At 43.9% G+C, this 16973-nt stretch overlaps 1 protein-coding gene across 6 annotated transcripts in view; it reads right to left on the reverse strand.

The window, feature by feature from the left end:
* The window catches only part of phka1a (phosphorylase kinase, alpha 1a (muscle)), a 37285-nt gene that overhangs the window by 18716 nt on the left and 1596 nt on the right, over window positions 1-16973 (reverse strand). For 4 of the 6 annotated variants that reach the window (XM_088925156.1, XM_088925157.1, XM_088925154.1 and 1 more), the window contains 17 exons: window positions 15244-15402; window positions 13251-13298; window positions 11179-11347; window positions 10802-10884; window positions 10043-10123; window positions 9045-9143; window positions 8386-8532; window positions 7826-7879; window positions 7247-7369; window positions 5945-6040; window positions 5063-5170; window positions 4897-4975; window positions 4287-4421; window positions 3277-3386; window positions 2861-3005; window positions 851-929; window positions 282-475 (listed from right to left, as the gene is read on the reverse strand). In XM_088925156.1, coding sequence (XP_088781282.1) covers window positions 282-475; window positions 851-929; window positions 2861-3005; window positions 3277-3386; window positions 4287-4421; window positions 4897-4975; window positions 5063-5170; window positions 5945-6040; window positions 7247-7369; window positions 7826-7879; window positions 8386-8532; window positions 9045-9143; window positions 10043-10123; window positions 10802-10884; window positions 11179-11347; window positions 13251-13298; window positions 15244-15402 — 1909 coding nt within the window. Of the gene's footprint in view, window positions 1-281; window positions 476-850; window positions 930-2860; window positions 3006-3276; window positions 3387-4286; window positions 4422-4896; window positions 4976-5062; window positions 5171-5944; window positions 6041-7246; window positions 7370-7825; window positions 7880-8385; window positions 8533-9044; window positions 9144-10042; window positions 10124-10801; window positions 10885-11178; window positions 11348-13075; window positions 13213-13250; window positions 13299-15243; window positions 15403-16973 lie in introns of those variants that run through there. The other 2 variants (XM_088925158.1, XM_088925159.1) reach the window with 2 other exon arrangements.

Below are 16973 nucleotides of genomic sequence, written 5' to 3' on the forward strand. Positions count from 1 at the left end.
TCAGCAAACTGTTTACTCCCTACATACTGTACATGTGATTTACTCTGCTGATTTAATTTGTGAATGCCTGTCTATTTTGTTTATACAGTAGGTTTATTGTACAGTGCCTTAAGACAATGTATCGTGAAGCACTATGTAAAATAATTAAAAATGATCAAAATTATTCAGGGTAACCAGGGGATGCAGAGGTTTTGCTGCTTGTTTTGGCCAAAAGGCTGTGTTAATGGACAGCTGTAAAAAACAGATGTGAAAATGCCCTTGATTGGTGCGCTCATCCTTACCATCATCTGCACAGTGAAAAGCATGCAGGGCGTCTGCTGAACGCAAGTCACTGCTGGGCTGTGTGACAAAGTCGCCGCTGTCGTCATTGGCGTCGCTAGAGTAAAGCGCCTTACCGACATGTTTGGGGTCCATGAAGCTGAGGTGAGCACAGCAGGACGTTGTCAAGAACTCTGACAACTTGCCTGTCTGAACCCTGTGGAAGAGCAGAGAACAGAGACTGTGTGTCTTTATATGCTCTCCTTACAAGGGGAAAATCTTAAATCATGCCATCTCTATAAATGTGTACCAGCATTCATGGAGCCATTTACTCTTAATCTGCTTAACATTACAGTAAAGATAATACTCTTTGACATGAATTACTAGTCCATGAAGGACTTCTGCCCAGCATCTGTACAGGAAAGTGCTTAATAGCAAAGCAATGTCTGCCATTAGATGCATGTCCTTTCTAATAATGAGCTCCAGCTTGATACCCTTTCTCTCAACAGGATCTAAAGCCTGAAGTCCCTCTGACAAATGCCTCACCTACACTCTTCACTGTAGATTTTTTTTCTGCCTTGGCAAATCTTACCTTGCTCCTCCATAGTAGCCATCTTGGAGTTTTCTCAGAGTTGCCAAGACAGCAGGATCCAGATCTAACTGGTTTTCAGCTGCAAGATTTACACAAAAAAACAAAGATACACGATGGAGCTTAAGAAACGTAAAAAATGAGAGGTGTCCTCTCAGCCCATCTAGATTGTGTGGTTGGTATTTGCTTACTGACCTGAACATCTCATCAGACCATTTTTTTAATGGTAGTTTTTAACAAAACAGCCATTCAGTTCGCTCCGGACTCCCATCTATCCCTCATGTAAAGAAGCACCTCCTGTTCTCACTGTTAGAAAAAGCTCTTACTTTCCGTCTCCGCCCTCCTATACAGAGAACTTATCACACATACTGCATCACAACACTCTGAGTGCCGTCATGCACACTGTATGTCCAGAGGTCAGTTTTTCTAAAAGCTGTGAAGGGGCACCTTCACCACAGATGGAAGACCAGTCCAGGCCCTGCAAAAGCCTCTGTGCTATGTAGTTGCAAAGTCACTGCAGTATGAGACAGCTGCTCAAGAGGATGTGGTCAAGACAACATGCTTTGATGCAAAGATATCAGGAGGACAAAAGACAATCTGGCTTTAGAAGCAAGGGGGGCACACAGGCTGAATTGAGTACAGTGAATCAGTTCTGTGGTAGGGCTGTGGCTCAAGGCTTTGTAGAGGCATAAAAGATTGTCTGCTGCAGACAGTATATGAGACTGTAGGACACTCGCCAGCATAGGCTGATTCAGGGACTCGGTCAGCAAGATAAGAAAAAATAGAGAAGAGTTATGGTGCATAAATGAGGAAGCAGAGACCGACTTCCTTAATAATCACTTAGCGAGTAAGACAGCGAGTTAGCCAACAGGGCGCAGAAAAAAAGGTGCCTCTAACGGTGAGAGAATTTAAACTTCACAGCCAGTCAGAGGATGACACGGGTAAGAGCTCATTCGTGTCTGAATGTACAACTCGAACTCACCGTCTTACACTGCAGCTGGTCGCTGCAAAACGAACTAACGTGTCTACATCAGGTCTCCCAAAAGATGCTGTGCTATGATGGCGGCACAAAACCATCTTTCAATTGACTGGGGGGCCTGGCTAACTCCTAGTGCATTCGCGGAAAATGTACCATAGCAGAAATATCAGATCTTTTGGAAGAGCATAATGTCCTCTCCATGTCCTTGTGGAATTGTCTCTGAATGCTCTACGTTAACCGGGGTGTCTAAATTGCGTGAGTGTGGGCAGGCGCAACAGGTCTAAACATAGCTTAAACATAGTTAAAACCTGTTGTCCCCATAAAATAGTTCAGTACAACAAGTACATTTAATGAAAAAGGCTGATCCCTTTTTTTAACTGCATTTAACTGAACTTCCCAATTCAGACTGCACCTGCAGATACCGTGAACGGCACCTGTCTTGTGTTAACTGACAAATGTCCCAGCGCAACGCACACACTGCACTGCTGACGGGTTTATTAATTGCTTACACTTATATAGCACTTTTCTGGACACTCCACTCAAAGCGCTTTACAGGTAATGGGGACTATCGGCCACCACCACCAATGTGCAGCATCCACCTGGATGATGCGATGGCAGCCACAGTGCACCAGAACGCTCACCACACACCAGCTATCAGTGGAGAGGAGAGCAGAGTAATGAAGCCAATTCATAGATGGGGATTATTAGGAGGCCATGATTGATAAGGGCCAATGGGAAATTTGGCCAGGATGCCAGGGTACACCCCTACTCTTTTCGAGAAATGCCCTGGGATTTTTAAAGACCACAGAGAGTCAGGACCTCGGTCTTGCGTCTCATCCGAAGGACAGCGCCTTTTTACAGTTTAGTGTCCCCATCACTATAGCGGGGCATTATCCATTTCTTATACTGCACTATGTAAATGACTAATTCCACTTCTCTATGGTTGTATTTTGGATTTTTAATCCGTACTATTAAAAAATGCAGTGTGATATCTGTTAAGCACAGGACCGGTCAGCCACGAGGTGGCCACTCACTCAGCATGGTCTGTGAGATGGGCAAGGTGACGGTGGGCCGGCCGGTCATTCTCCAGCGGCAGCAGAGGTAGGAGAGGTCAGTGCGGAGCATCTCCACAATCATGCGGTTGTCCAGGGCAATGTAAAACTGCTGCTGGTCGATGAACTATGGGGCAGAGCACAGCACCGCACACAGGAGATAAAGACCTCGACCCAGGGTTGTCTCTGGTATCTCAAACACTCCCAGGGATTTACATTTGCTGATGAAACCAACACAGTAATGTGCGTGAATAAGGCCGTACTGTCCAAGGCACAGAATACTTTATGCCATACACATGGCGAATGTCACTAAATATTCGTGCTAATATTTGCTAACGTAAAACAGCATTATTGACGGTCAGGTGGCCCCTCTGCTCCAGAAGATTCTTTGCGCTCACCTGAGGAAAGAAGGTGAAGATGGTGTTACGGATGATATAGAATTTGGAGGTTCCCAGCACGCCCATGCGACGATAGGGTCTGCCAGAGAGCCCCAGGCGCTGGTTACGACCTGAAAAACAGAGTAAGAGTCACCTGACATTCAACACCTTCTAGGCACTGATGCAAGACACGTAACTACCGTATGGCAAAAAGATACAGTGACTCCTACTATTGTAACCTTTCCTCGTGTTACTTATTAGCCACCTTTGAAAAAAGAGCAGGGCTGAAATTTGCTCTGGCAGTGTTTGGTTGTTCCATCCATCTGCTAACCTCTCTGTCCAATACAGGGGAAGCAACAGACACAAAGCAGTATTCACCCTGGATGGGATGCCAGTCCATCGCAGGGTACATGAAGACACAAACGGGCACACCAGGGCCAATTTCCCCAGAAGCCAATTAACCTACTGGTATGTTTTTGGACTGTAGGAAGAAACCAGAGCTCCCGGAGGAAACCCAAGCAAACACAGGAAGAACATACAAACTCCACCTAAACAGCATCCCAGGAACTGAACCCAGGGCCCCAGCATTTCGAGGCAGCGATGCTAACCACTGCACCACTTGGGGCACCACTATGCTAACTGTGGAAGGATTCAGGGTTGGTATTAATCATACCCAAGCAACCCACTCCAAGCAAAATGGAACTGCCCAGTTTTCCCATAAAAATCCTATGGTCGGAGCTTAAATATCTGAAGTGCTTTGTTAGTTTCTGTACGGCATACAAGACCAAGGCACTAATTGCTGGTATATTTGAGTCTGCTCACCTTAATGCTTACGGTTATATGTCACGCAATGCTCTAAGCCACTCACAGCATCAGAAAAGCCTCTTGAGAGCGGCTTGAACATGGAGAAAATGTGCAGAATTGTAATGCAAAGAGGAAACAACGGGGAAGAGCCTGGGAAAAATACAGCTCAGCTTTCTTAACAAGTGATGAGAACGACGCCCAAGCCGAGCCCAGGCCCCCCACCTTACCCAGCCTTGCATAGATGTGACTCAGAGTCCTGGCAGGCTGCACTCGAATGGGGTAAACGTCAGCCACTGTCTCCACGTTGAACCCGTGCTTCTGCAAGATGGCTTTAATCTCTTCTGTTTCAGCCAGGATGGAAACTATAAAGACACACAACGGGCACATCTTTCACCTGCCAGGCAGGCCTCATATGCATCTGAATCGGCGCTTTATCATGTTTTATTCCGATGATAAGATATACGGATTGCAGTGGCACTGTGGGTTAGTTAAACATTTTACTAATGGTGCAATCCGAACATTTCTATTTCTAGCTTGTAACATCCAATTAAAACACTAAGAGCCTCTATTCGTTTTAAAACAAAATCTCCTAATTTGTTATTATAGATTTTATCACAGCAAAATAAACTCAATTTCTTCTGTTTTATATGCCCTTAATATGCACTTGGAAGTATGTTCTCTACATGTGGTAGATCTGTGTCATATAAACACATTACCCAGAGGAAATACACGCTACCTCCAGCCCAAAGTGCAGCTTACACACTTGTGCACCCCATTAGTGAAGTTGCACTTGGCTTTAAGACCGTGTAAAGCGAATTAGTTGCTCTAGGAAATTACCCTGAACCACCACGTCAGGCTTGGGGATGGTGGAGAACCTCCTGTTGAGTGGATCAATCTCTCCGGGGGCCAGGAATCCCTGCCAAGGCAGAGCAACAGAAAGAACCACTGGTCAGGGTGCTGTCAGTTACAGAGGACGGAGGATGGAGAAAGGATGGTCTGTTACCTCAGCCACCAGGTTCCCTATGATGTACAAGGACTGACCCCACATGAGAGGGAGCTTCCCCATGGGGATCCTGTCCACAGTGTGAGGGTTACAGTACTCCTCCTCCACCTGCAGGAACAGAGGTCGAGTTACTAGCACCAAACGTTTCTAGCCGCTTTGACCTTCTACAGCCCTTTTGCTGCCTGTCCTGACCCAATCTGTTTCAGACGGAGATTTGTCATTCTATTCAGAATGAATCCCAACACAATGGAGGTCATTCTTGCGCATTCTCATTTAACACCAGCGTGAAAGATCAGGAACGGCCGCCTACAGCCAACTGGACTGCTTCTTCAGCTCTGGTCATGGACGAAGCATAAACTCACATCTTCTGGACTTCACTGAATCAGTCCCAAATCACAATCTGAAGCGCTCTGGCTCTTTAAAAAATGGCATTCCTAGCATTCTCATACTGGCCAAAGAGCTAATTAGACTACAACACACAACCAAGAACTCTGCAAAACCCACAAAACAAGGATACAGATATTGCAGATGCACCTTAGGCTGCCAGAGCTCTGTAGAAGAAACCAATTAAAGACCTTCGGAGTGCTGTGCAGTACCAGACCAGTATAGCTGCTCATACTTAAAAGGGGCATGCAAATCTAAAGGACCAATCCAATGGTTGTTACCGGACAACCAGTAAAACAGTCTTTGTTATTGTATCATTCCGGTTGCTAACCAGCCCTTTTGAATTTTATTGTTAAAGACCAAAGCTCAGGTATTTCCTCATAAGAAAAGGAATCCTGCTTACTTTCCGGTCTTAAAATGTGTGGTCTGGGATGCCCATGAGCTACTTGCATTCTTTCTGGGAAATTCCCTAATTGCTGTAGAGGGCAGAATCCTCACCCTGTCCGGAGGGACGCTGTAGAGTTCGGGCACAAGACGGACTCCGTTCTTCCCTTTGATCAGAATCCCGTCCAGAGCGTCCCTGTACTCCTGCACCTGAGAGGCCAAGAAAAACCACAATCTCCCATCAGAGCCGAACTGTTCCCATCTTCCCACACTGCACCCCGACCTGTTTTTACACAGACCGAAGACTATGGTCACAATTCAAAAACCACGACTATGTTCATTTGTTCATTACTATATTTTGTACTTTGCAACATGCAATATTTCAATAAGTTATAATTTTAGCTTTATTCTAGCAGTACTATTGGCTGTATCTTGACTAACTTACATAATAATGAATATCCTCTTTCATAAACTGTGTTTATGTTGCCTTAGGTAAAGTAAACTGACAAATACAGATTCTGGACTGGGGTGCCTCCTGTGTGGAATTGCTCTCCCTAGTTCTGTGTGTGTTACCTTCCACCTTCCAAACATATGCTGTGTTAATCAGTGTCTCGACTCTGTCCCTGTGTGGGGCCTACATCAGCAGCGGGTGATACAAGGGTACTATGATGTAAAGGTGTTTACACTATGCTTCAAATATTCCCAGAAGGAAACCGTTGCTGTATGGGACGTGCCAATAAAAAAAAAAAAAATTTGGTCTGTGCCCTCCCCTCAAAGTAGCCAGTCATTTTCAACTCCCATGTGTTTTTATCTGACATGAAATCCCACCCACTTCAGCTAGGCAACACTACTATCTCAATGGACTGAAAGTCTGGGCAATTAGCACTATGTATGACCTCACATACAAGAAATTAGGACAATTGTGAAACAGCCTAGATCATGCAGACTGCTCTCCCACAGCATGACTCTTCCGAGCTGTTCCTAAAGGCCACATTGTTCTTTGCTTATCTCTCAATTTTAAAAACTCATACTTGTAAAGTTCCCAAAAGGGAGCTACAGCTCTATTTAAGATCAACACTCTCACTAATGAAGTGATTTTATGCTTATGCAGTCAGTTACTTAAGTGTATCAATCAGTAAAGAACAATGTGAACAAAATTATGCCGAATCCATTTAATCAATATCTAAAGTATTGGCAGCCAAATCCATAACTTCATTTTTTAACAATAATTTTGTCTTCTGAAATCTTTAACACTGTAACTGAATTCTTTAACACATCCTGTAGAGAATATGATGGACATGTCTGCAAACCAAAGATGTTTAAGCCTTTGGACTCTTCAGGGAAGTCTCTGGTAACTGCCCTTTCTGATATAATTAGAAATTATTTATAACATTCATAAGGACAGCTGATGCTCACCTGCTCAGGACTGTTAATAAAGATGCCATCGAGAATAAGGTAGGTCCAGAACAGGGGCCATTCACACTCAATGTTCTCAAACAGCTTCAGTTCTGCTGGTTCATAGTACAATCTGTTGGGATCCTGGAGAGAGAAGAGATTGGTAGGAAATCCATACGTTTGTGTATTTGTGTTGGCTCCATTGTATGCTTGGTGTTCTGTCACAGCCTGTTCATTGAAACTGCAGATTTTAATATGGCAAGTCTATGGCAAGAGCAGATATCTCTGTTTGTTTCCAATGTGCCCATTATACGGTTTCCTATTACCCTTCCACAGTTAGATCAGGAATGGACAACTATAGTTTTCAAAGGACAGGGATCTGTAGGTTTTTACAAGTTTTTTTTAAAATGGCTTTTAGTAACAATGACCTAGGATCTAGTTCCAAGAATTTTTAAGTCAATAACCTAGTTTGTAACTTGCCAAGTTGTGTATATGTCAGAATGGTTTCCTCAAAACTCTGACTTTTCAAATTTGATTGTTAGTAGCCCACATGTATTATCTACACATAGCCTTTTACTCATCCTTGTGAGTTGTCCTCACCTCTTTAGGAGTTTTGTGCCCATCTCTAAGGAACCGACAGCAACCATATCTGCCCTGTGGAGAAACATAAAGCCAGGCTCAGGACAAGCAGGATTTGAAGACCGGAGAAAATGTCCATGATACTCTGTATTTTGGCTACATTAAAGGAACCACAACTATATTGCTGGTTATATTTCTACAACCTTTTTTAAATCATTAATTAAAAACAAGCTTTAAGAATAGCACTCATATGCCTGCAAACTGCCATGTATTTTAGAGAGTGTGCACCAATGAGAAGGATTATTTTAATACCAAACTAACATTGATATCTGCTGTACATTCACAGAACAGCCATGCACCTGCCTACTAGAGCACAGATTTGCAACTCTGTGAGAAGCACATGATTATATGATGGGCTATTTCACATCAAACTATGTTCAGCAATCTGATTTGGATATATCAATGTCCTCAAAGAATAAAGAGGTGGTTTTACCGACATCAGGGACTTCGTAGCAGCACCCTGTTCTTCTGTCACAAAACAGGAACCTGTACTCATCTCTGAACAAATGATCTAAACGAACCTGCAGTTTGGAGATGATTTCCTCCTTGGTGATATTGACCAGCTGGACATCCTCCACTGCAAAGGCTGGGTACGAGATGACCGAAAGCAGGCCAGCATCCACCTCCTTGGAAGTCGAAGCCCTTGGCAACATCGAGTGGAGAATAGACTACAAACCCAGAGAGAAGAAAACAAGTGGATTAACAGCCCTCACCACCGCCACATCTGACCCTGCACTGAGGAGATCAGCATTACCTTGCAGGCGATGTCCTGTCATTTACAAGCAGCTGGGGAAAAACACAAGGCCTCGTTGACAAACTCCAGCTGTTTGGAAATCAAGTGTCTCATTTGCCCCTTTTCAGTGTTTTTAAAACATTTTTAAAAACTATAAAGCCAGCTGTTTTGTTACCAGCAGTGCTTTTCACACCTCGGCTCAGGAACCCAAGACCACACACTGGAGAATGAGAACAAGCGACTGTCCTATCCGAGCCAGGTGACAGGCCTTGGACTCCTCCCTTTGCTTTTTCAAACAGAAAAACTACATTTTCCAGGGCTAGTATTCCTCCACAGATGTTTTGGTTTTAGGTCTTTGGCCGCTTCCCCTCCCTCCCATACACCTCAGGCTGACTTTTGTCTAAGCACATTTCGCAAGAAACAAAGAGTTATGGGCGCAGGCCTCACCTGGCAGTGCTGAACCTCGTCTGACAAAACGTGCACAACTGACGCAGGACCCCCATTAGCACCAAACAGGTTCAACTCATCTAAGGCCTCTAGTGCAGCCTGGTGACACATACAGAAGGAACGGAAATAGAGAGTATTTCTGTGTTAAATAAAGGAAAAGGAAAGGTAGCAGGGCTTGTCTTTCCAAATAAACAGAGAAATTGGCACATTTCTAAAATGTTAAAAAGCAAGCTAAAAACCTCCAGTCCACTAAAAAGTCTGTTCACAAGAGAAGTCTGTATAAGAAATTGTCTTCATTTGCAAAACTGAGAAAAGTGAATGTATTTACACTCATTTCAGAAACCCGATGGTTCTCATGGACCTCACACTGCCATGTAACATGGCATCTCTGAAACGTCTTTTTTTCTACATGTATTTTTCTTTCCTTGTTACAAGAGCGCCCTGATGCCATTACTGACAGGCCGAAAAAGTGACAAAAACGCATCCCGCATCTGCAATTCTGCCTTTTATGTGTGAATAAAAAAATCAGTTTTCTGCACCTCAAGATACAAATGAGATAAAATAACTGGTTGAGGGTTAAAATCAGACTCCTGTTCTTTAGGAGAGTGAAAGGATCACTCCGTTAATCCTGGCCGTGACAAAGATTACTGCAGCACCTGACAACCTGGACCTTATGCGATCCTCAACGACAGCAGTGCTCTTCCAGGGGTAAATTCGGACAGATAAGCCCTCCTGACAGAGGCACGTGGGCTCCGTGGTTAATCGGAGCTGCATTCTCAGCTGCTCTCTGGTGGAACATCTTAATAAAACCAGTCATTGCCTAGTTTAAATGGGGATAGCTCATCACTAAAACAAGTATGCAAGGCCAGGCAGTGCTGTAGCATTTATGCTGAGGTACAGGATCACAAGGGGACCATGGGAAATCTATACTGCATAGCTGCGGCTGTCCAACAGCTCTATCATGACTTGGCTTTGCTAAGACTCCCCAGACAGTGCACCTTGGCCAAGCCAACAGAGCTGGCATTAAGCTCAGGGATCCCCTGGTTGGTCTTGTCACCTCTCTCCCACATGCCATAGTCCTGCAAGACAAAAGAGATGGCAGAAATCAAAGGAAATGTCTACAAATACCACACAGGAAAGAAAGACAATGTATTCCGCTAGCAGAGTTTGAATATTTCTGCCTGTCAAGGCTTACCTGGATTTTCTACCACCTCAGTATTTCCACTAATTCCTGAAGCTCTGTTAGGAGTCACCAGTACTGCAGGGCTACATCCATTGCCAAATCTCAGTTCTAGCCACCTTTCAACTACATCCCAGACTAATCAACCTAATTTTTAATCACGTTTTAATCACTTCAATCACTGTCTTAATCACTTACAGTATGCATTTAAAGTTGAAGCCCTTACAAAGCTGTTTGAGTCTGTGAGCCTGGGTCACCTGAGGCTCTTATAAGACATATAAATATAAATGGCTGACCCTACACTCTGACCCCAAGCTTCTCTCCCTCTCTGTGTGTCTCATGGAGAGCAAGTTGGGGTATGCGAAAAGACAAATTGCAAATACAAGAAATTGTATATGGCCAATAAAGTGATCTGATCTTATTAGTTTTCACTGGGAGAGCAGAAACATGTCCAGAACTACACAGAACCTACGCTGCAGAATACAGGTAGTGCTAAAAGCCAACTGCTGGTGTGGGCAGTCCATAACTACAGGACAAATTTCCAGTAAAACCTCAGTAGTTTTAAAAGTGGACTTACTGCAACTTTGTAAGCAGCTTCAATGTAGAACATGAGGTTCTGAACCACATCCACTTCATCCTGAGTGTAAATAATATGGAGACCTAAGAAAAAAAAAACAATCGAGAATTTCTAATAGAAGAGATGGCATTATGGATCTGACATCAATTAAATTCCCTACGAAGTGATCTTCTGATTGTACAATATTACCAGCCCTATTACGTTACATATATTCAATTATCAACCAGGGCACGGTAGGGCACTACATAACCCCTGTGCTCAGGGGAAACCTGAGCTAGTGATCACTGCCATGTTATAGCTGCCATAAGGCCTACTGGGTATACCCGAGATAAATCATCAGTACCATGCTAGTCTGCAGCAATGCATACTGGGTATACCTGAGGCGATCATCTGTGCCAGGAAAAGCAGGTAAAGGGAGGTGGCATCAACCTGCAGATGCCCCCACTGGTCATCACCCACTACAGAGGCACAGGTGTGCAGATTGTACTTAGCATGGAGGCTGTCCTTAGGGCTCTGACTGTACTTGAACTTCTCCACCTTCTGCAGCTGTGAAAACAACAGGAGACGTATTACTTTAAGCCCTGCTTAAAGAAAAATACTAGAACAATGAACTCCAAAACCTGAACTCTCTTTTAAACATCTTTTCGGCATTTCTACTTACTCTAACACTAGACAGTTCCTGTGATTTGCACCCAGAAGTGAGATGTGAGACAAACTTCTGCGCTCCAAGGTGAAAAATACAAAGTAACAGAACCACTCACAATTACCATGGTAAACATTCAGTGAGGATTACTGAAAAAGCAGCTTCGCAAACTAAATTTGAAGCATTTAATGAATATTTCTAAGTGCTTTCCATCTTCCTTTTTACAACCAGATATAACATTTCAGTTTTTTAATGACTGTGCTGGATGAAACGACTACTGCAATCCGATTCTGCCGTGTGAAAAGGTTGCAGGGTAACTGCAGTTCAGCAACGACTTTCTTACTAAACTGCCCTCGAGTCTTGACGTGAGCCAAGAGACTTTCACAGCTGTTTCTTTTATTCACAGCTTTCATATTAGGGTTCCCACTATTGAAATCAAGGCTACAGCTTTGAGCTGGCATGAGAATAACCGTTTGTCCATGAACCATTCAGGAGTGCTGGCTCTCAGACATAAGATTATCTAAGAACGTACTGAAAGAAGAGTTACAGACACATTCAGGCCATCTAGCCCGTTGGTACTTGGTAATTAATAGACCTCAGCCGGTCACTAGAATGAAACCAGGGTATCGGCTTTAACAACATGGATGGGTAGCGTGTTCCCAGCCCTTTTAAGTGCCTCCTGTCCTCTGGTTGTTTAAAAGCACTTCCACATATTTTCCACTCGTGTCCTCCAGTTCACGTTTCACTGTTTGTTCTAAAGATGTTCAACCAGATCTCTGCTTACCGTGAACAGAAGACTGGCAGTCATTCCCCTGTGTTTGCAGGAAGTAGCAACAGAATGGAAAAGCTAGTCCTCACAATAACATCATGACAAGTCTCCAGTTTTCTCCAGTTTGTTACTTAGGTCTTTACCTGGAGCTTTTATTGATTCATTTACTCATGTCAATTCTGGACAGTCGGTTTGTTTCTTACAGTGCTTGTAGTTTGAAGTTGGAATCTAATTTCTGATGTTCTGTGTTAACATATGTGACCAGTAAGTCTCCAGATGGAGAAGCGCAGCCCTAGTGGTAAGAATGGGGCAGGATGACCATGAGTGTCTGGTAAGATCTCTGCCTGCAAACCCTGACAGAAGCAGCAGAAATCCTAAACCTGTGGTTTTCATCAACTGCAAAAAGAATATAAGGAAATCATATTATATATAAGGAAATTTCAGGGTGTCTTTTGAATGGAACTGTCCTTCAGACATAATGGCAAAGCTAACAATGGCTGAAATCTTTTTAGCCAAGGAGAGTCTCACTCCAGAAGGTTGTTCCTATTATACTGGAACTGTGAGAATTACCACACAGGACACTTTCTGCAGAGTGCAGAGGTAATTACGGGGTAAAGAAGCCTTCAGACACTCAGTCCCTGAGCCTAATGGAAAAGCAAAGGGCCACTGCAGAGATAATCACTTCCCAACACTGAGATATCAAGATACACTCCACCATACTGCGCTGAACAATACCAGGGATTAAAACAAGCACACTTTTTGAGTAAAAATCAACAGAACAAAATGTGCTTTGTTTTTAATGTTACACATTCTAAATTCTATTAATGAAACAGTGTAATTTCCTCATATTAACCACGTTTACCCTGCTTTGTTCATCAACCATGGTTTCAATCTCCCTTTAATTTTTTGGACTCGTTTGTTAGATTTCACTTCCTGCCAGAGGCGTCTCCCCCACAAAACTGGGCTCCTGACGTTAGTGATGGAATTGCAGCTCAGCACAGAAGGAGGCAGGAGTTCTTCCGGGATCAGTGTCATACCTGCCTCATCATGCACTGCAGCAGGCCTCTCATGAGCTTCACGACGCTCTGCGGGGGGGGGAAACGCACCGGTTAGCGACGACACCAGAGCTCAGAGTCAGCAGCCAGGCTCAACCCTGACCTTTTCCCTGCCCCCTGCAACCGAAACGCGACACCCCTCTGAGTGGCATTACTCAGCTACCCCTGCACCCTAGAACAGCAACAAGCAACAGACACACAGGGGCCCTCTCTCAGCCTGTGCTGAGTCCACAGTGATCGACTCGGAGGCAGGCAGGGTCAGGACATCCCAGCAGCCCAGCAGGTGCAGAAGAGGATGCCCTCGACACCGCCTGCCTGAAAGAAGCTTCCTTTTTATTCTGTCGCTCATAAACTCAGACCAAGCTTCAATGTCTGCAATCAAAACTCTGCATGAAAAATTAAAAGAAGGCGGTTAACACTACCAAAAGATAGTAACAGCTATTTAACTTCATGCATTATTCAAATACTGAACTTTATTCTTGCATACTGTATCTACATATTCCACTCCATAATATACAGTAAATCCATTCTGACTAGCCTAAAAAGTGATAATCTATTCCGTTTTAAATATTACAGGTCTTATTAACACAAGATATTAAAGACATTTCAGCAGTGTGTACAGGGCAAGCTACACCTGCATTTGAAAAGCATGGCAACAGATACTGAACTCAACAGTGGGATAGTAGTTCATACTGCTGCCTCACAGCTCCTGGGTCCTGGGTGTGATTCCGAACTTTGTGTGGAGTCTGCACATTCTCCGTGTGATAATGTAGGTTTTCTCTAGGTGCTCTGGTTAGCTCCCAGATTCTCAACTCATGCTGACAAGCTTAATTGAGGTTTCTAAATTGTCCATGTCTTCCCTCCATGAATCCAGTTTTAATACCTGCTTCTAGTCTGAGCCCAATGCTATGAAATCGACCCAAAACATGTAGACTTAATTTTATTTATGAGGTCACTGTTTGCACTGCATTGTTTATACAATTTTCAAAGCAAACAGTACGATTAACTTTCAGTATTATTTTGAAAACAATAACTCATATTTTAAGTTTGGTTTGACTGCTCGCTTGTTACATGTTAGCCATCTTTTTTTAAAAGTCACCACTTCTAGTCAGACGTCACTGAATGTCACCTGAGGCCCCTGAATCCCTACGACAACCCCTAGTGTCTTTCGGACGCAGAATGGATAACGAGGGCATTGACGATGTTATCTTGAAGAAACGTGAAACACGCCATTAAAAATTAACAAAGAAATGACGATACAAAATGAAGACATCGTGAACAAGATTTATCGTTTTAAAGCCAATAAAAAAACAAACATTTTGCATCTCAGCCTCATGATATGAGGAACGATTTTAACAAATCACATTCCCTTGTCTGTCTCTTTCCCTTAATTAATGGTGACCTTGTTTAAAATTCATGCCTGCTGTACAGTGCACCCCCAAGGACCACAAGAATTAAAATTCAAATCAGTTCATTTTGGCTTTGGCCCAAATTCCATGTTTCCTCAGACCTCAGCCTTTTCCGTTCAGTATTCAACATGTGGCATGCTGACCTTGTACAGTATAAAGAGGATATGTATCTCCCTCCTTAACCCAAAAGGTGGGAAAAAGTTAAAAACTGTGCTGTGTATCTATCTTTCCTCAGGATACATATTACATACTATTACAGGATACAAGATACATACTATTCATATAGTATGAAAAGCATAATACATTTATATTAACCTGGACAGCATATCCAGAGCACCCAGCAAAATCACACACAAACAAAGGGAGTACATCCACAGAAAAGGTGCACCAGTTAAGTATCAGGACTCAGGCTGTCGGGCCACAACACGAACTGGTACTCCAGCACGCTGCCCTGTTGCGTTTTGTGTTTCTCGTGTGTAATTCTAAGGTTTTTCACAATGTCACAGAAGGTTTTTCAACACACACACTACAACCAGTTCAGCGGGCCTCTAGCACAGACGCCTCACCTGCTCCAGCTCGTAGGCCTTGGCCTTGTCTTCGTCGCGGTCGGCATTTTTCCGATAGGCCAGGCCCAAAGCCCACACCGCCAGGATGCTGTACACATTGTCCCTCACCCAGGCATCCCTCTGCTCCTCGCTGGCTGGCAGGAGGCCCGTCACGGGATCCTGAAAGGGCAAGACGGCGGATCCCAGTCAGCAGGTCAGAAAGCCAAACCCAGCTCCGTCACTCTGTACTCCCAACATGGTGCACTTGTGGAAACGTGGGCTCTCCAGGCGGGTGTAGGCTCACTGTTTTTCTATCCTGGGCACTTCCACCCCAACAGATTGGGGTCCATCCTAAAGATTCAAACTCACATTAACCTCAAGCACAGCAGCAGATCCTGCAGTGTGGCAGAGCGACCACCGAAGAAGAAAAGCAAGCACTAATTCACCCTATTTCTCCAGCACTGGGGGATGTTAACCAACAGGTCGCCGGAGCAATAGCAGCACAGCACTTAGAAAGACTAATGACAGACCGGCCATGCACGTGAGATAGGGGAACAAATTGCTCTCTAGTGTACTACACTTATGCCGATATTGCTAGGCGCTGACTTGTGCGGGTCATCTGAGAACAGCTGTTGAAAGCTGCCACTGCTAATTGCAGAGCTTTATGTGTGCCACACAACTTGATCAACAACAGAAAGGTCACATATTCAAACAGCCTGAAAGTTTATTTATATAAGAGTTTAACCTTTACTAAAGCTCAATCAAGATCATTCTTTTCTGCTCCACTGAATCCCCACCTTTCCCCACTAATATACACACTGCTGCCCATTGATATCCTAGTATGTGGAACGGTATCCTATAGCGTCTGAGAATTTCTCCCAATTTACAGAGAAATGTAACAATTCAAAAGAAACCTAAAAATTTGGCTGCTTGTTCCGTTACGATAAATGAACTGATAGTAGAGGTCTGGGGCTGGCACCACAGACATGCCACCCTGCCAAGGCACACAACGGTGCCAAGAGACTCACAGCCACACTGAGCACTCCGGGAGTAAGCGGTTTTGGAGACCTGGCACAGTGCAGATAGATGTGGCCTGATTAGATTCTTCCACCCCATCCTTCTATTCACTACTGTCCAAGACCCGCCCAGTTCCCGGCCTCCCCCTGCGTTTCCCACACTTTCAGAAGAAGGCCGAAAGACGTGCTCTCAGCATTTTCCAGCTTCTTTTCAGGACACCACTCGCCATAAATATACGAAACTCTCAGTGGACTGTGTTCTACTGTAATATGGTCTAAAACACCATATGGATAATAGAAATTGCCCTCCCAAAATACAACAAACAGCTAGAACATAGACATGGAAATGGCTCCCATATGGGAGCAAGCAAATACTATCTAGGCTGCCTTTGAGACTGTGTCACTATGTTAGAATGCTGAACTGTGTCAGAGGAACTACTGAGGTCATCAAGCATGTGTCTACTCTGGAATAACACAGGCCATACACAGCATTTTTATTTTCAAATCACCTGAGGTTGACTATACGTTTCATACACCTTCAGTGATACAGAAAACAAGAAATTTACGGTTATGCTCGTGACTTAAAGCACGTCCCAGGAATTTGCTTCAGTGCTCCCACAGAACTGTCACTCCTAAATTACCTGGACAGTGTGGCCTCTGTGACATTCAGGCCCAAAATGTATCCATATAAATGACAACAATGCAGTACAGTATACTGTATATTGAAGACATGTT

Source organism: Atractosteus spatula, chromosome 9, assembly GCF_055471065.1.
Source record: "Atractosteus spatula isolate fAtrSpa1 chromosome 9, fAtrSpa1.hap1, whole genome shotgun sequence".
NCBI lineage: Eukaryota > Metazoa > Chordata > Actinopteri > Semionotiformes > Lepisosteidae > Atractosteus > Atractosteus spatula.